This window comes from Cyanistes caeruleus, chromosome Z, assembly GCF_971803275.1.
Source record: "Cyanistes caeruleus chromosome Z, bCyaCae1.hap1.1, whole genome shotgun sequence".
Classification (NCBI taxonomy): Eukaryota; Metazoa; Chordata; class Aves; order Passeriformes; family Paridae; genus Cyanistes; species Cyanistes caeruleus.
In genome coordinates this window covers 58,753,150-58,773,329 of record NC_141732.1, presented here as the reverse complement: position 1 = coordinate 58,773,329, position 20,180 = coordinate 58,753,150, and the positions used below count along the sequence as shown (strand labels likewise).

The 20,180-nt window shown below is 37.7% G+C and overlaps 1 protein-coding gene across 5 annotated transcripts in view; it reads left to right on the top strand.

Moving 5' to 3' along the window:
- The window catches only part of HOMER1 (homer scaffold protein 1), an 88,724-nt gene that overhangs the window by 59,018 nt on the left and 9,526 nt on the right, over positions 1 to 20,180 (top strand). For all 5 annotated transcript variants that reach the window (XM_086869755.1, XM_086869756.1, XM_086869753.1 and 2 more), the window contains exons 6-7: positions 6,877 to 7,033; positions 19,662 to 19,772. In XM_086869755.1, the coding sequence (XP_086725881.1) occupies positions 6,877 to 7,033; positions 19,662 to 19,772 (268 nt within the window). The remainder of the gene's footprint in view (positions 1 to 6,876; positions 7,034 to 19,661; positions 19,773 to 20,180) is intronic.

Below are 20,180 nucleotides of genomic sequence, written 5' to 3'. Positions count from 1 at the left end.
TGTTATGGTGATTTCTGTAGCCCTGTGATGAATAAAGACTTTATTACAACATACAGAGCTTTAAGTGGTGGATCTAAATAGGGTTTGGCCACCCATTTTCATTGCATAGTGGTCTGCTCTATAGTGGAAGGAGTCTGTATCATTACTCAACTTTGTCATTTTCATCCATTTAGTCCACAAGGATATTGATCCTTCCATGGTGAGCTGATAAGACACAATACAAGAGCTGCCTAAGAGCAGTAATGCCTGCAACAGAACTGGAAAGGCAAGTCTTCTCCTGTCCATGGGCTGCATGTGTACTCTAGGTGATTGAGAGTCCAGTCAAGAGTTGGCCAGGCTAATAGGCTAAATGAAACCGAAGGCTCATATGTGAAACATCTCAAGGGAGAAATCTGTTCTATCTCCATATATTGTACCTGCCCAAATTTGCAGAAAAAACTTCTGCATTTGCCTTCTACATTGACACAGAAATTGGGAAATCAAGCATATTGTAGCTCCAAGTTGAACAAAGGTCTGTGCAAAACAAAATTACGTGTCCTGGAGTGGGATGAACCTTCAATATTTGTACAGAATGATAGATTCCCAGACACAAAATTCCCTCACCTGCTGCTTGCTCATTTCATCAGCTGCCTTTCTTGCTTTCCAGCAGGGTGGCTTTGATATTAGGCACCTCACTTAAAGTACAATGTGCTTCAAGGGCCTCCTTCATCTCTTTGCTATAAGCTGATTCGTAACCATGTTTCTCTGGTTTTGTGCTGATGTAACTCCACTGAGATCATGTAGATATTCCTTATCCCAAAGGGAAGAACATATCTTTCATGCTCTGTTAATGTTCCTCCTTCTCTCCCCGGGGGACCTATCCTCCTTTGCTAAAAATTCTTTTGAATACTGTAATTAAGGATAAGGATCTCTTTGAATATTAATTAATTTTTCATTGGCTGCATTCAAAATATTTAACTCAAAGTGATTTCCTGGTAATTATCTCTGGATTATAATTTTGAAAAGATTTACTTTTTCTAAAACGAATTCCAGTTTATCAAGTAAGACTTCCTTTTGTATGTGTAGAGTTAGAGTTATTTACATGTAGTTGTACACAACTACATGTAAGACAGTGAGCAGTGGCTGTGAAGAGGCAATTGTTCTGTGTCTTAAGTTTTCTTCTTACAAACTCTGTTGTTCCTAGTGTAGCTTTTCCTCTTTTGCTGTTCTTTAATCATTTAACTGGGCAATTCTGTCCCATATGTATATAAATACAGAGTTAAGTCCCTACTAGCAGACAGCTCTGTAGGAAAACAAAAATGTCCAGTTCACACTCTTTCTTTCTTGCCTCTTCCTGGAGTGGTGAGATAGAACCTTGTCTACTCCATGGCTCTTTCTTCAACTTCTGGCTCGTTATAGGGCTTCTCCTCCATAATTTAATAGAAGACAAATTTCCCTTCTGTTCCCTATTGCTTTGAATATTCAAGAGAGAGGGAGAGATTTCCATATCATTACTGATGGCTTATGGTTCTTTGGACTAGCAAGAGCACAAACTCCCAAAACCCAAGCTTAAATCCTTTCCATCACAAAATTGTTTTAGACATTTAATAGATGGCCACAGAAGATGCTTTTTGAAATCTCCAAAAAGGGATTTAATTCCCCAGTGGCTTGTTTAAAAATTCTTCTACATCAGGACATAAGCTGAGGAGCTTGAATCTCATTTTCAGCATGAATGAGCAGAGGTTTCTTGTGAGATTTTAGGAATGCCTTGAGGGATGCTGCAACCCCTTGCTGTACCAGCAGAGTCAACATCTCCATCAAATCAAGCAGTCAACACATTTCAATGTAGGCAATAGCAAGCATAGCCTGTTGCAGAGATCTTGCCCTTCCAGCCTTCAGCATTAACTGAAGCTTACTTGATATGGGAGATTTCATAAGGTCCTTTTGCAGAATTCCTTTCCAAGTGCACCAGGGAATTTTACATAAACTCAAACACTTGCCTTACCCTTCCAAGGAGAAGAAGCGATGCTTCGCATTCACTGGATCTCTCAGATGCTATTGCAACAGAACCAAATGTTTCCCAATGGCCCTGTGCTTTGTTGAGCATGAGGAGCTGCTCTGTAAGGCTTACCAGCCCAGCTGTCAGAAGGGGTCACTCCTTGCTGCCAGCTCAGCTAATGTGTTGTTACTGGTTGGTTGACATACCACTCCCTCTGCTTGATAATGCCCACTCCTCCAGACTCTTGGGCTGCTTCCAGCACATGCCGCTATTTGTGATCTGGACAGCTACCAGTACTCTGCTCTGTTCATATTTTTCAAGTCTTATGGATTTAGTTATTATACCAGAATCCACATTTTATGTCAAAAGTTGGCTGAAGTCTTTACCTCTGTTTTTCCAAGACAGGATTGCTCACCACATACCTGCCAAGCAGATCACAGTGACACCTCACGAAAATAATTTATCCTGAATAACAGTAATTTCTTGAAACCATGACTATGCTATAGAACATATTTTAAACTAATTAATTTTATTCAATGAATGCAATATGAAGCCCTCTAAATATTAATAAAGTGGAATTACTTGTACATTTTATTGCTATAAATCTGAAATAAGCCTAAAACCATGTTTCACAGTGTTGGCACTGCATTCAACTAAGGGAACAGTGAATAAGCAATTATGATTCATAAAGCAGAAACATAGTTTGAAGTGCTTTTGTTTCTTTGTGTCATGAAAGCATTTCTCAAAATAACATCATTCTGAATGGAGTTCATAAATGTGTGCTTATCGCCCCTTCCCTTCGCAAGCCTTCTCCAACTGGCTAAATGTGGTGGCTGGAGCTTTTCGGATTAATTTTCCTTAAGTGACCTACTTTGCAGAGAAAGATAATCATGCATTTATAGCCTCTGGCACACTATTCAGGTCACAGATGGACAGATACCAAAGCTATTCCTCAGTGACTTACTGGGCTTGTAACTAATCCCCAGTGAGAGAGGAGATTGGCCTGATGTTAATTGGTCAGAATACCTAAATGTATGGAAGGAAGATAGCTGACTTCTACTTCAGTTTTCAGAGGGTATCACAGCTAAGTTAAGCGGTACCAGCCAGCATTTTTTCTAGGAGTGTTTTGTGAAAACGATTGAATTACCAGATGTCACAGATGTTAAATATCTGATTTTGAATCCTTTGCCTTGACAGTGGGGCACCATGTGGTGCTCTGACTGTAGACACAGCTGATGTTACACATATGCCAGATACTGTGGCCAAAACCAAGGACATGGGATTCAGGAGAGTTTTGACCTTTTGCTCAATAAAGGGTGCTTGAAATCCCATGAAAGTTTGTTGTTGTTGTTGTTGTTGTTGTTGTTTGTTTGTTTGTTCATTTTTGTTTGTTTTTATTTTTGTATTAGCATGGTAGTTGAGCAAATAAAATAGAAAGTTTGCTATGATTCTTTAGAGCACCCCTTTCTCTCTCGTATTTGGCACCAGTTCGATTTAGGCTAAACATTTTGTCCTTGTCTTTTCAGATGTTCTGAAGTTTCACAGGGGACATGACTAGGCTTTATTCTCTATTAGGGTATTTTTAAAACTTTTGTGTAGCTTTTTATGCTGAAAATCTGGCAACAAGCTAGTGTTAAAAATGTTTCTTTTTTTGAAGGACTGTCTTGAAACTTTGGGCTTGTCAGGCAGTCAGTGATGTTAATTCTGACAGGTTTCAAGAAATAACTGTTAAAATTGTGACATTGCCAGCAAAGGGATGGATGGCTTTCAGTAGAAAATAAAACATGTATGCGCCTAGGTTGAATTCTTGCACCACAGGAGTGCAAGTGTGTATGACTGTGTGTCCCTCAATGTTTATACACAGCTTTCTACTACACTGCAGAGCTGGAAAGTGCTCTGGTAGAAATTACTGTTTGGATGAGTGTGATTGCTGAGTAAGTGTACATATTTCAAGTGCTTTGTAGGGTACATAGTCTCAGAACACATGAGGGATGATTCAGATTACATTTAGATATTTACAACTGTTAAGACAACCTGTCAGGGCTGTGAATGTATTTTCTGTGACAGAATCTAATGCAGTGAGGACAAAATCAATTCCTTTTAGCAGCAAGCCTTTCAGACAGGAATTAAGTAAAAGGTTTTAGAGAGAAAGAATATGTGCAGCTCTCCTTTACCTATCCCAAGGGACTGTAGCGCACCTGTTCCATCATCAAAATTCTGGCTATGTGCTTGAGCAGTTTCTGGGACCCCTTTGGACTTTCCATGTGAACATCATCTTATTGATCAGTGTGTTCCCTTTCTCAGGGGTTAGCTTCAGCATCTCCTCCTCCAAAGGTCAATTTCATTGTGCCTGTATCATGTTTCCCAGTCTTTGTTCAGGAAGGTTTGGTAAATTTGAACCAAAGTAGCTCTACAGATACAGGCTTCAATGCAGATATTCTCAGTCTAACCTAAGAACACCCTGCTGTAAGTGTGCCTTCATCTGGTTCTTAATCTAAATCCAGTTTTAACCAAAGTAATCCACAGAACATAATTTCATTATCGTCTTTGTTGTTTTTATTTTTTATTTTCCTTTTTTTTTTTTTTTAATAATCTCAAGAAAGTATTGGTGAAAAGAAAGTCAGAACAGTCAGAACTGGTTATGGGCTATTTTAATCAAATTGTGATTTTACGAACCAAAAAAATTCAGACATTTGGAACTGTGTTTCCCAGTAATAAGAAACAGGGTAAGTCTAAAGAGTTAGGAAGTCATTGTATATTAACAAATACAAAATTAGACTAATTTAAGTAATTATGTGGCTGTAGTAGAATCTGTAGAAGAAACAATTATTCATAGAAAAAACCCAAGTATATGCTACAAACAAGTTCACACCTGTATTACAACAGGAAGGTTCCTGCCGACTATGTAGGTACCTTAGGGAAAAAGAGTACAGTTAAGAAATAATGCATTCCAGTTGAGAATAACCAATTAAAAAATAACCAGATCTGAAGAAACCTTACAGCTTTTGAACTAGGGTATCCATAGCAGTAATAGAAAATACATGCTTCATATTTCATACTGACATTCCATTATACAAGGAATAACGTAAAAGCTCCTGGCTATTTTCTTGGGAGGCATTGTAGTAGGGGCACCAGGCAAAGGTGAAAGTGATACACACCACTAACCACCCTCACATTATTGTTCATCACTACCTGAGAACCTGGCTTCTGGGATCTTCATGGATTAGAAGGGTATCACTGTAGATATACACATTAGTAGATTAAAAAAAATCCTTTCACTTCTTTAGGATAGTGAATGATCAAACATTTCTCAGCCTTTGACTGCCTCAGATACAGCTGTCTTATATCAGTTTGTGTGCATCACTATTTTAGTTTAGTCCTTTAAGATTTAAAATTTCCAATTGTGAACTTGTAATTAGTTGTGTCATTAAATGCTGGGGCATATTCCTCTTCTGGAGGAATTTGTATTTCTGTTCAAGGGGACAAAGCACTGTTTGGAAGAAAATGCTGGACCATGGAAGAATCAGATATAATATTTTAGTGAAACAGTACACATGGTCTGAATAGGTAATGAAAGTTCCCCAGTGTTTGATTCATTTTGAACACCTAAGGAGCATTTATACGATTTATTTTTATAGCATTTATTTTTGAAATATGCTTTGATGGGATGGACTTTGCATATGCAGGAAAAAAGAAACTAAGTGGGCAAAATGACAGCAGAATATTTCATTATACATGTGTACAAAGTTCAAATAAATCTATAAACTTACATTCAGAATAGTAATGAATTATAATTAATTTAATAATTTTAACAAATATGCTTGAATATATAATAATATTATAATAATTCTTCATACAATGGCATTTTGCTCATAGTTACAGAATTTTAGTTTTCATTGATGCCTTTAATAGTGAGCTAATTAAACAAAATTCATTATTTTCTGTATATACAGTCCATGTAAGTGTGCATCTCACTTGATATTAGCATTATATGACTACACATTAATGAGATATTTGCATATAATGTATATAATGCATTCACCTGATGTGTCTTGAGATACTTTTCCCTTGCATACTGAGTGTAAAGATATGGTCTGCAGATGATAGCAAACTAGTTAGTTGTGAAAATTAAAGCCCTATATTTGCTAAGAGAACAACTAAATTGTAAGCAGGAATTTTTCTCTATAGGGTAGTTCAGTAATCCTCAACATCAGCTTCCACCTTGAAGTAATGCAGTAGTGTATCCATCCTACTTGATCTCTACTCTCTTTGCTGATATTAGTGAGGAAAAACATATTAACAGTATTATGAAATTCAAGATCTTTGAATTTGCAAGAACAAATTAAATATGGTATTTAGTAAAATGTATTTCAGAAATGGAAGGCTTGCATTAAGACAAAGCTGCACTTGCAAAGCACTCAATTAGCTCTCTTTAATCAAATCAATGACAAATATTTTTCTACAACATATTTAATAAAGTAGTGGATTAAAAAAACACTTCCTTTCAATGTGCATATATTAAAAGAGTGACTAATCATATACATATTCTTGAATTGCCTGGTGTTGCTTTTGGCAAGCTGATGTGGATTTCATGATCTTTAACATTTTATTTATAAATATACTCTGTTGGACTGGGAAGGTAGATGTTGTTTTCCAATAATTGTATTACCTATATTTTCCTAATTTATAGTTTTGATGATTTGAGCATTTGGATTCTCATTTGGTTATTCTGTTTGGTGTATTAGTTATATACCAAATAGATATTATATTTGGTTATTGTTGGTTATATAAGTTTTTCTGTAATTCTCTTTTTTTCTGGATAGAAAAAAAATAAGATATTTAAAAAACATAAAGGAAGAGATTTGGGAGTTCTGACCATTCTCATTCTGTCTGTGCAGTTCGACAATCAGCAAGCACTGGGAGGCAGAACTGGCCACGCTCAAGGGTAATAACGCTAAGCTCACAGCAGCCCTGCTGGAGTCCACTGCCAATGTGAAACAATGGAAACAGCAACTTGCTGCATATCAGGAGGAAGCAGAACGTCTTCATAAGCGGGTAAGTCAATGCAAATGGCCAGGAGGATCCTTGAGATGGATGTACTAGTGACCGTGTTCACTCATTTTCAAGTGAAACAATTTTACTGTTGCAGCTTCAGGTTAATCTTTGAGACAGAAATTGATGATTTCCTTTAAAAGCATTTCCTCCAGTTGGAAATTACTTTCTTTGTAGGACTTATTTTTCTGTAAAGGTTATTGTTGCAAGAAGTTACCAAACCTTATGACATGTTTGGCAGCTTTAACTCTTCATACAATGCCATCACATCTGTTTCATGACATTCTCCATAGCACTGAAGTCCAGTCCCTTCTGCATTTAAGCCCTTGGAAACCTGACATCAAATCTGTAAGTTCAAGAAACCTTAGTGTAATGCCCTCATATAACAAAGATAAACAGCTTATTGTCCTCCTTGCACATGAAGGATTCTGAACAACACAAACACAACTGAAAGGTCACTATATGCAAGTAGAGATCTGCACCTATTTTCTTACAGGAGGGACTGAGTCCTGTTGCCTTCATGGCAAATTTTTGCAGGGGTCATTGGGCAAACCAGAAGTTAGTTCACGATGCGGGAAGAAATGACAATGTTTTGAGGAAGGAATATAACATACAAGGTTGAAGTCTAATTTATGAAGACAAATATTCAGTATCTAATTTTGCTTCTCTTTTCACACATAACTCTTTATATTGTATAGTCTATCAGCCTTTATCTATAAGAATTTGTCATAGCTTAGGGCACATTTCTCTTCAAACTGAAGGCACGAGTAACATGTGTGAAGGAAAGATGTCTTTGATAAAGCTTTATCACTTTCGTTCATAGAAGTTAGCTTAGAAACAATCAAGGAGGTGTACTTAACACAGGAGTGGTCCTATTTACAAGGGCATGTAGTGATAGGACAAGGGGGAATGGCTTCAAACTGAAAGGTGGTAGATTTAGATTAGACCTTAGTAAGAAATTCTTTACTGTGGTAAGGGTGGCAAGGCACAGGAACAGATTGCCCTGAGAAGTTGTGGATGCCTCATCCCTGGAAGTGTCCAAAGCCAGGTTGGATGAGGCTTTGAACAACCTGGTCTAGTGGAAGGTATCCCTGCCCACGGCAGGGGAGGTTGGAACAAGATAATCTTCCAAGGTCCATTCCAACCAAGGCCACTCTATGATTCTGTGATACTTATTTAATTTTAAAAAATGAAAAAAAACCCAAACTAAACCACTGCAATTTTATCCATGAAAACAGCTTTCATGAATATGTTGAAAAATAAGGGTGAATATTGCAGACCTCTCAATTTGGTTTTATATGCTGTACTCACCTATAGGAAATAAGATTACAGCTAACCAAATCCTGCAAAATCCATCTTTCACACCTGTGCTGGACTTGTTTAACTGGAGGCTGTTTAGGTAGTCCCAAGAATAATCCTGTATTCATCTGAGGTGTGAGAAATACACACTAGGCCTAACCCTCATAGAAGAGAAACAAGAATACCCTGCAGTTTAAGAAACCTAGGGAAATGGCAAGTTGTTGGTGATGTCCTATACCTGGACTAGTTTGCAGACAGAACTCCTGAAGTCCCAGACAAAGGATTTGATAGGAAAAAACAACAACTTCCAACAGACTGTAACAGTGTGTGCCATAGCTGACTGGACAAAGTGCGTGAAATGTAATTAAGACTGGTGCTTCTTGCAAAGTGCTTTCAGCTCAAGAAATTGGCGGTTGCTGACAAAACTTTGCTTCAGAAATGTTCCAGTCAAGCAGAAGCTTGTCATGTGTGTTTGTACAGAGGGAGATTGCCACTTTGTCTGTCATCTCATTTAAGCTTCTCATTTGGAAAAGTGGAAGCCGTAGCCTGTGCTCCAGGCTTGTGAATAGATGATAACAGCCACTGTCGATAAAATTATTTAAATTACAGCCTTGTATTAAAGTTATTACAGTGAACAAATGTTCAGGTGAATTTGAACACTAGATAGGCTTTACAGTGAAGAACTCATTGCTAAAATATGGACATAATAAGGTAGCATTCTTCCTCAAAAAATGTACAGCTTCTGTTGCAAAGCTGAGACAATAAAATCCTTACCTAAGAAAGAAAAGTAATGCACAGCAACAGCAGCTGTGTTTGCCTTGGGAGACTCAACAAGACAGGCCAAGAGACAAGAAAGGCAAAGATCCCTTTATTTTTTTATGTTACTCCCAGTCTTAGTCAAATCTTATTTAAAATCTGTTATTGGAAAATAAAATTAATAAAAATTAAATTCATGAATATAGGTTTTTTAGCATTTCATTTTGCTTTCATATGACACTACATTTAACAGTAGTAATCTAGTCTTTGAGGCTATATTCATTAATAGCTGATGATTTTTAATAACCTTTTTTCAGCAAATTTCCTGCAGTTATTTGTATTTCTGAGGAAACAAAATCCATAGCAGGATATTATCTAAACTATGCTCTTTTGATCACTGTTTACATGCCTTTATTAGATGATTCTGCAACCTGTGACCTCAAGACTTGTTGCTATCTCACAAAGAATAAAGGAACACTCTGTGCCTAACTCTCTTTGGGAATGCCAGTAAATTACAATAGCGTAGTTCATTGGGAGTACTGCCCTCTGTTGGAATTGCTGTTAGAAAAATGTAGACTTGGCTAACCCAATGAATTTAATTCTCTAGGCAAAAAGATGCATATAATGTTAAAATTTGATCTCAATCTGTTACCAGTGCATCAGTGTTATCAGTGCAATACAAAAACTCTTGTGAGTTGCATGCTGGAGACTGATCTTTCAAATTGAATTAGTGTCTCACTTCAAAAAGAAACTGCAAGTCAGCTGCTTCTTTCTTACACAGATCAAAAATGTGCTGTTGAAATGGCAGATCTGGAGACTGTTGGTTACAGTACATATAGCAGCAAGTGTTCAGTCCCTGTCTCATGCTGTCTTTCTGTGCACTTTATCTGTTCAGCATAAGCAGTATATATATATAGCAGTATAAGCAGTAGCTGCAGTTGATCCAAAAAATGTTCCCCAAAGTGGAATTAATCTCACCTGAGATTATGTATAAATTATATATCAAGTCTGTATTTCGTCCTGCCCTAGAAGGCAAGAGTAGCTCATGTTGTTGTTAATAAATTCCTTGGGGCAGATTAGAGTGAAACGACACTGAATAGTCAGTGATAAACATGTATATCTACATCTATATATTTGTTCATTGTGAGTGGGGGGGAGGGTGGGGGGACACGTATTTCAGGAGTCTTTGATGGTCTAAGTCGTTACAGCTGCCTATTATGCCAGTGCACTTTAGTTCAATATGGCCCATGATTTCAGCAGAGATAGCCCCTTCAGGCACATAATGTCCCTGATGCTACCGAGGAAGCCCTCTGCACTTGGGTGGGTATTTTGCACATCGGCACGTGTTTGAGACTTTAGCATTCCAGTCTCTCTTCCAGTATTACTTGTGGATACATTCTCCTCCCAAGACCTGGGATGATTGGACAGTAGCAAGCCCTTTATCTTAAGTTCCAGTCACAATCCAAATTCCAGTTAGTAGGTGGTGGACTTAGAGGGGTGGACTTTGGTGGTCATAGATGAACAGCTGCTTCTTTGCAGTTTGCTATAGTGGGCAAAAGTCCTCCAATGATTTTAGCAATGTTTACCCATTAACAATTTCAGTCTCTCATAGTCTAAGATGTCATCTTTTTTTTCTAGTAATTCTTGTACAGACAAAAGCATGAAGAGTAAGTGTCCCACTCTTAAGGAAACTGATTAAGGTTCCTTCTCTTTCTTTGATTTTGACTGCATTTTTAAAATAATTTCACTTATTTTTTTGCCATCTCTGAATAAATATAAGGTTTACTCGTCTATCAGTTCAGTTTTTTTGTGTTAACCTACATTTGTTTGCTTTCTCTGAGGCCTTTATCTTCCTTCTTTCATTTGTTCTCTGCCTTAATAATGCCTAGAGCTGAGATAAAACAGAATACAGATTCAGTGTGGCTGAGTGAAACATTCTCAATAAATTAAAGTTTTGTGCTTTCTCCTGATACATTCTAAGCTTAATTCAGAAACACTGTATTTTGATATTTTGCCAGAGAGCTTATTTTTCAGAAGTTTGCTAATGGGTGTATGGATTTTTCCCTCTCAAATACAAAGACATGATTCTAGGAAAATATGATGCCCAGTCACAAGCTTAACTTGGAGCTCTCAGCCTTCTCTAATCTGCTCAGAAATGACAAAAAATTTCCCTTAAATGGGGCTGGTGAGCACTCCTACACACCTTGCATAGCTTTTTGACATCAAAATGGATTAATGAATTTAGAACAGCTCAGTAACAGAAAGAAAAACCCTGAAGTAAGCTACTTCAGGCAAATAGAATAGCATGGGCCCTAACATTAATCCTGATACCACAAAAAGGAAAGGATTGAATGATGATATAAATTACGGAAAGTAACCCAAAGTTCTGTCTTTGTCATGTTAAAAATGAAAATGATAAATTTTTTTCATGCGCGCTATCTGGTAAAGTAAATCATCCTATGACACTGGGCAATAGCACAAAGTAATAACACCAGTGCATAATAATAAGAGCTGCAGTCCTTGAAGATCATTCATCTTCAGGAAAAGAAGTCCAAGATAAAAAGAGATAAGTGATCAAGCTCCTGGGTATTCATGAAAGAATAGAGAGGTAAGCTCTTGAATTCTAGCTTGTTATTTTACAAGAATTTCCCAGAAAATAAGATAAAAATTAGGCTATTTTGTTCTTTCATTCTGTGAATGAAATAAGTGTGAGATATCTTATGTAGTTTTAAACCCACCTGACAAGTAATGGACCATGATTTTCCTACTATTAAAAAAATTCTAAAATGGATATTAAAAAATTGCATGAGCATACCAAAATAAAGTCATGGTCATTTTATTGGACTGTTTCTATGTCACTTAAAGAAAAAAACAGTCGGTAAAAGAAGTTGTGAAAGTTCACAAGAAGTGTGGAATACTGTATAAACCATCTGTTCAGGTCATCTATAAAAAATCTTTGCAGACTCTTCAGAAGTCACCTCCACATTTCTATCAGCTGCATTAATACTTGAATAGCCAAAACAACATTTGAACATGCAAATGTGATGTGATGAAGTTGTCTGCTGAATTGGAGCCCATACCATGAACTTCATATTTGCTGAGAAGTCTTGCTAGCATCCCTGTGACTGCTGTAGAAAACTGTTTGTTTTTATATGCCCAAGGACAAACATGATCTAAGAATGGAAACATGAAGGAAGGTGACAGAAATCTTGCTAACAAGAAATTTATGAATGGGGTTCTGGTCAAAAAAATTATTGGTAATTCACCTTTTTATGTGATGTCTATCTCTTGTCATTCTCCCTTTAAGACTGTGTCCCTCCTACTGAACAATTCAAATTTAGCTTTGGATAAATTTTGAATAAATTATGTTTGATTGATTAAAGAAAAAAAGTTAACCAAGTATAATCCTTTCCTTAAGATACTGTAATTAGCATGTGATTAGATAGCAGCTTTGTACTTCTTGTTAACAATGAAAATAGATGACCACTTTTTTGCATGGCATTAGGGGATACCAGATGAAAAAAATACAGGCCTTTTATTTCAGACAACATGTTAGAGTTTTTTCTCAGATGTACATTTTAGTCCCTAGAATATCCATTTCAGCTGTCATAAGTGCTGTATTATTTTTGAAACGGTATGTGTTGTCAGTCTTATCAGAGCATTTCTTAGGAGAAGAATTCTGAAACCCAGCACATATCCCTTTGTGCCCATGATTCTTGATACAGATAATCCACCTAGAATTTACAAAGATTCAACCCTTGGTTGATAATTATACTTTATTAGAAAGATGGTCTCTTTTCAGACAGAACAGCTGTATCAAGTTATGTTCCTTGAAGAAAAATGTGAATTTGCCTTTTTAAAAAAAAATTATGGTGGCTTGAAGTATTTTTGGTCTTCTTCAGTTTGCCTTAGTTTGTTTTTAGATAAGATTTGCATTTAGGACCCAAGGCTGTTTTGCTAAGGTTATTTTTTATTTTTTTTCCCCTGGGAATTCACTTTCACTGAATGTGTCATATACAAGATAATAATTTGGAAAAAAACCCCAAAAAACCACCAGCTAAGCTACTCTGACTCTGGCTAATAAAATAATTTTTCACAGAAGTGTTCTCTCATCCCCCATCTTCTTATTTCTAGAAAATACTAAGAAAAGTGTTAAGATACATTTATCTACAAGTTATAAAATGCATGCTTTGTGGAAGCATTTGACAAGATGTTTACATAGTTAAAGCTTGTAGAATGAAATACATCCTATAATTTCAAAACTCTGCAGGAGAATAAGAAAATTACTGTATTTAGATCCTTAGGACTAAAGGATGATATCTGTACAGTGTTTGCCATTGCAGTTTCATGAACTGGCCAGGTGACTGGAAAAAGTATTTGCTAATTGGATTGCAGGGAAAGAGATGTGCTTTGAATTTAGTATTACCTTATCATTTGCAAATAATAATGCATGGCTGAAGGTCAAATCATCAGTTTTGGTAAACTTGTTGTATTTTCAAAGATTCCTACTACACTTTCATTGCTGTCTTCACTATAGCAGATGATAGGTTATTCCTATTTATTCCATACAGGAATGAGTTGCTGTGGAAAATGTTTTGGTATTTCCATGGTTTAAGGCATCACTGCCCACAGACAGAAATGTGTCCTTTTCAGCAAAATCTTCTAATCGTTTTCTGTGTTGAAAAAAGTAATAAATTGCTGGTAGTGCACAACACTCTCCCCCAGGTTATTATTTTATCTATGGGTAAATCTTGGAAAACTACAATAATTAATTTCCTGTCAGAAGTGATTTATATGAATAATACCATTGTGTGCTTTTTGTTCCTTCAGAATCAGCCTTGAAAAGTAATTTTCCTTGTTTTCTGCATTTTCAACACCAAAAATCTTTCTAGAATTTTTTATTCTTGAAAGCTACACTGGTATAGTTTTTATGATTAGCTTGTTGCATGCTGTTGTGTTTCTTAGTACTGTCTACCATTAAGAACTGAGAAGTTTTCTCTGCATAAATTATGTGAAACTTTATGCAGTTATTCACAGTTTTGCTGACCCATGAAATAGCATTTATCTTCTCCTCATGGAAAGCAAAGAGCTCTTTTTTCTTTGTGGGAAGTTCATCTTCAATTATTGATGGAACAATAGTGTCACAGTCGTAGTTACGATCCTTTTAGGGATGTAACTTAATAAGTTAAAAATACATAATTAATACTTAAATTCAGTCTTGCATGTGAGCACTCTATGTTCTGCACTGTAGCTTGGGCTAGTAAATCTTGGATATTGCATCTACAGTAAATAAAAGGGAGAAAAATACATTATAGAAACAAGTTAGTAGTGTCAGGTACAGAAAATAGGCTTCAGCCTATATATGGGCTACACTGAATTTATTTTGCTAGTATGGGTAAAAACCTGCCTGGATGGCCAGGCCCAGAGGGTGGTGGTGAGTGGAGTTACATCCAGCTGATGGCTGGTCACAGGTGCTGCTCCCCACAGCTCAGTACTGTTTAGCAATCCTCACTGATGATCTCATGGGGTGCACCCTCAGTCAGTTTGCAGTGACACCAAGCTGGGTGGGAGTGCAGATCTGCTGGAGGGCAGGAGGGCTCTGCAGAGGGATCTGGACAGGCCGGATCATGGGCTGAGGCCAATGGTGTGAGGTTCAACCAGGCCCAGAGCTGGGTCCTGCCCTTGGGTCACAACAACCCCAGGCAGCTCCACAGGCTGGGGCAGAGTGGCTGGAAAGGACCTGGGGGTGCTGGTGACAGCAGCTGAACATGAGCCAGGCTGTGCCCAGGTGGCCAAGAAGGCCAATGGCATCCTGGCCAGGATCAGCAATAGTGTGGCCAGCAGGAGCAGGGCAGGGATTGTCCCCCTGTCCTGGGCACTGGTGAGGCCACACCTCAAATGCTGTGTCCAGCTCTGGATCCCTCGTGACAGAAGCTCATTTTGGTGCTGGAATGAGTCCAGAGAAGGAAAAAGGAGCTGGTGAAAGGTCTGGAGCACAAGGCCTGTGAGGAGCAACTGAGGCAGCTGGAGGTGTTTAGCCTGCAGAAGAGGAGACTCGGAGGGTACTTTATCATTCTCTACAACTGCCTGAAAGGAGGCTATAGGTGGGGGTTGGTCTCTTTCCAAATAACAGGCAAGAGAACCAGAGGAAATGGCCTTGAGTTGTGCAAGTTTTAGTTTAGTTAGCAGGAAAACTTCCTTCACAGAAGGGGTTGTCAAGCATTGGAATAGGCTGTCCAAGTAATGTAGTCACCATATTTGGAGGTGTTTGAGAGGCATGTAGATGTGGTTCTTGGGGACATGGCTTAGTGGTCCAGTTAGCAGTGCTGGGTTAGCTGTTAGACTCAATGATCTTAAGGGTCTTCTCCAACCTGAATTATTCTAGAATTGTGCAATGGATTCTGTGTTTTAGATGTGTTCTGTGTTAGATTCTGTGTTCTAATCTGTCTTGCCTTTCTGTAGGAGTTGGAATAATTTCTGTATGTAGTTAAAAAGGAATTTCATTGTCTGTTGGTACTGAATTGTACAATTCATCTCAAGAAAGTGGTTTGAAAAAACGAATACAGCTGGAGCAAACACAGCACAGAATCATTTAGTCAATAATTGCTTGGGGCAGGTCACCATTCAAAATATTTGTGTCATTCCCACTACTTTGCTTCTGTCTACCTGAAGTCTCTGCTTGCAAAGTAATTTTCTGTCATCAGGATTTTCTTGAGAGTCTTTTCAGTTTTGCTTTTCAGTTTCAGAAGCTTTGGGCAGCCACTGTCTTAAGCTCACACCAAAGTTGTTGCTCCTTGTTGTGTTATGTGGCTTGAAGCCTCACTCCTCCAGTCTTCCCAGCAGCCTAGTGTGCTAGTTCTCTGCTGCAATGAAAACCTCTTCCTGGAATCCAACTGCATTTATAGGTTGTTGGACCTAGACGAAAATTTCCAGAAAGCTCTAGAATGGCCTCTGTAAGGAGGGTCTAGGCTCTATACCACAAGAAGTTGCCTTGCTGTCCTACTTCAGTGGATGCATTTTACTCTGAAGTAGGCAGTAAAGTGTAATGCCATCCACAGGCTAGAAGAGTTTGCACACTAAATAGTCACTAAAAAGCCTTTTCAGAATATTTTCCTTACATGCAATCCTTACCTGGATGATAAATACAAAGTAAAGAAACAGAGTCTAAGAACAGTACCTTTTCTGTTTTTCAGTCTCAAACACGAAGCCAGAGCTATCGACATTTCCAGATATGCAAGTCAGTGCAGTCTTATGGTAACACAATAGCAGGACTTTGTTTAGGCAGTTACTGTTCAAAGACTGTTTTTCAGTCTGAATTCTGTATTCAAAATGAGGTGTAATCACAGGTACATTGCTAGATACTGCTGTGCAAGGATTTGAAGGATTGATTGAGCCTTGCTTTTAAACCTGAAACACTGAAAAAGGAGGTGTCCCTCATAATAGCCTGTGGGAGGGTCAGGCTAAAGCACTTTAACTTCCTTTTATGCCCCCTCCTGTGCATAATGCATAACCAGTTACTTGTAATGATTTTTGGACCACTGGTCATGAGAAAATTAAGTGCAATTTGAAACAAGAAGCAGAACAAGTAAATGCTATCCAGATTTTTGCCTAGAGCTTTATCTTTTGTTATTTCTGTTTTCAATTGCATATTCTTTATATCACATAATTTTCCAGTCCATCTTACTCTTTTCTTTTTGAAAGGGTCACAGTATGTTTTTCTTCTTTATAGGTACATTCAAGAAGATAAAAACATGAAGATATTTGACATCTTTTCAGATCTCTGTAGGAATCAGCATTTAAATAAAACTGATTAAATTAACTCAGTTTTTTAATTGAGTTTTTTCTTTTTCTTCCCAACTTACTTCATTTTCAATCACAGCAAACAAAACAGTTGAACATTATTTTCTTGCATAATCAGTAAGAGATGGAGGTTTGCCCAGAGAAAAGCTGGACTAGAGTAAGACATCACAGCCCTTTCAATGCTGGTAATTAATTGTCCTTCTGAGCGCAGTTGCCTCTGTTGGGAAGGTTTATGGGAGCACAGCCTGTTCTGTTTAAGAATAATCTTCTGTGTTTGCTTAAGCAATTTCAAGAAGTGTGTTGAGTTAGTGTGGACCAGAGTGTACTTGGGAGTATTCACGTGAGCTGTGCACCTGGCAGGGCTGCTGCAGGAGATGTTTTTAACCAGCAATATAGATGCAACTAGAACAGTAACATTTAATCCAACAGTTTGATTCTGAGGTTCCACCAATAATTACATCCTCTCTATCCAAGAGGAAATACCACCCAAGAGGAAATCATATGGAGAACAGTGGGAGTCCATGTGCTTCCTTAGTCACAGGATGAGAGACCTCTGCAGGCTTGCTTCAAGGCATGAGGTTCTATGACAGAGGTAGTTTGGGGACTGGGCTTACTTTTGTCTCCAGCTGAGGTTTTGTGTGAATGAGCATTCTGTGATATGGATTGGTAAGGGCCATGAGTCTTGCTGAGTGCAACAGCTTTAAAAGAGAGATTGTCTTCTTGGAAGTTAATATTCAACATCTCAGCAGGAAAGCTTGGAAATGTTTGAGAAGTTAAACTTCAAAAGGGCTGAAGGTGAAAGGGTTGAATGATTTTGACAATTCCAGCAAAACTTAGGAAGGAACTAGAGCTCTTCATAAACCTGCAATGTCAGAACTGTCACAGTTTTGCTTGATAGTGAAGGATTCTTGACTGGGCAAGACCCCGAGCAAGCAAATATGACCTCAAAATTGGCCCTATTTTGAGCAGGAGGCCTTGACCAGGTGACCACTAATCCCTTTCCAGCCTAAATTTCTCTGTGCCATTCTGATTCTTGCTCTCTCTAGATGCTAGGCCAGACACTGTGCGGACATAGGTTTGTCCTCATCAATGTGTTCCAATTCTTGCTTGTGTAGTTTTGGTGGTGAACACTGAGTATTACGATAATCTAAATGCAGGTATATATGTGAATTGAGAAAATCATCTAAGACATCAGTTGTAATGCTCAGTGGCACATATAACTAAGTGAATTACTGTTCCTTTTTGTCATGAGCACTGGTATTCCTTTTGGGAAAATACCAGCAAATGAGAAAGTTCTTTGGGGTGGACAGGGCATGTTGCATTACCAGCTATCCTATTTCCTCATTCCTTTCACCCCCTTCCAAGAATATCTTCTAATCTCAGTTCTCTCCATTATAAACCTCATGTGCAAAAATGTCTTTAGCTTTTCAGCAGAAGAACCTAGATTCATCATGGCTGCTGCAAAGGAGAGGTTTGTGGCCTGTGATACAGAAAGAAGTTGTTTTAATTTCCTTGTATTTCATCTTGACTTCCCTTGGACTTGACTCAGTAATCTACCTTTTGAGCCTACAAGTAGTTCAGAGTCTGAAATTACTCCTGTAACAGTGGCTTTATTAGCCTGGGGACATTAGTGCTGGAGAGCAACAACCTTGATTCCCTGAGATGTTATTTTACCTAAGAAATAAAATTGTCTTGGAAAATGTCTGCCCTCTGTCTAATGGCTACCTCTCCAAGAATGTTAAATTGAGTGTTAAAGGTTTTTGTTGCAGAATTAACTAACACTTTGTTCAAAGGAGTTTCTGGGCCCGATTTGTAGGTACAGGTGCAGCTCTGTTGAAAAAAATATATTAGGATTGACAGGTTCATAACTTCTGCAGAAATAATTGTTATTAGATTTTAGTTATTAAACAAAAATGTTTTAGTGCACACATCCAGGCAGACATGTGGTGTGAGAGTTCCCTAGTATTCTAACCTGTAATGAGAGAGGCACATGAACAGCGACTTTTCTGTGTAGACTCTAGCTGCATGGATTTTGTTTCTTTGTTGCAGAAGCAAAACATAAGTAGTTTTTTGAAACAGTTTATCTGTGAGTGACAGAATATTAGCATCCTTTTGATTATAAAATAAAACAAAAGTGCATACCACTGCCAGGTATCTTAGCTGATCCAAGGGCAGATGGAGCATGCTTGCTGTCTGCTAATGAAAGGAGAACTGAGCAAATCCAAATTGTGACATTAGCTGTTGCCTTTGTGACTAAGAGATGAGCTCCATTACTAGAGTAAGTTAGAAGCTGGCAGCTGTACTTTGGTGGCTGAGTGTCTGCTATTACACTGTTGATGCCGAGTCAGAAAGTGATGCTGTGAAATGTTAATTGGCTTTCTAGGAAGTGTGTGAACATTATGGCTTTGTAAGGTGGTAGAACGTGAAAAAGTGTCAGATGGAGAGGTTAGTTAGACAGACAGATCTGTGTTTAGTCATCAAGTGGTAATTCAGAACTTTCTTAAAACTTTCAATAATTAGCATAAGTTTTAATTAGTGTTCTTTTCAGCCTGTAACATTTTTTTTTGTTTGTTTCCAGGAATTCATAGCAACCACTTACATAACAATATATTATGGAATGTTATGCTAACTTTGCAAGAACACCTTCACCATTTTAATTAACAGGAGTCATCCAGAAGTTTGGGTGTATTTCAAAGGCAGCTATTTATGCAAAGAAGTAATAGTACCTTGAATATGTTGAAATTAATTCTGTATGTGTTTCTTCTGCTTATTTCAGGTGACTGAGCTAGAGTGTGTGAGCAGTCAAGCCAATGCAGTCCACACACATAAAACAGAATTAAACCAGACAATACAGGAATTAGAGTCTACACTGAAGAAAAAAGAAGAGGTACCTGCAACATTTATTTTTGGCTTTTCTATTACATCATTTCTAAAGCCTTTCAATATTAAGCTTGTGATGGCTGCTAGATACTGAATTATTTAATATAAATGTTACAAAGTAAATTCTTTTTCAACTTCTTTGAAATTGTTAGTATTTTTCATTTATATAATTACGTCAGTCCAATATAGAGCTGGGTATCTGGGTAGCAACAAAAAAAGTATCTTGCTTTCCAATTTGCTTTCACCAAACATCTCTGTTTGCAAAAGTAAGTCATAAGTGTTTTCCACAGGGCAATCATCACACTGATGCAGTCCAGATTGCCTTAGAGAGGAAGCTATGTTAGGCATGCTTTCTTTTTTTCTGGAGAGTAGGGTTTGAAACAAGTAATAGATCAATGCCTTTGTCCAGCCAGTC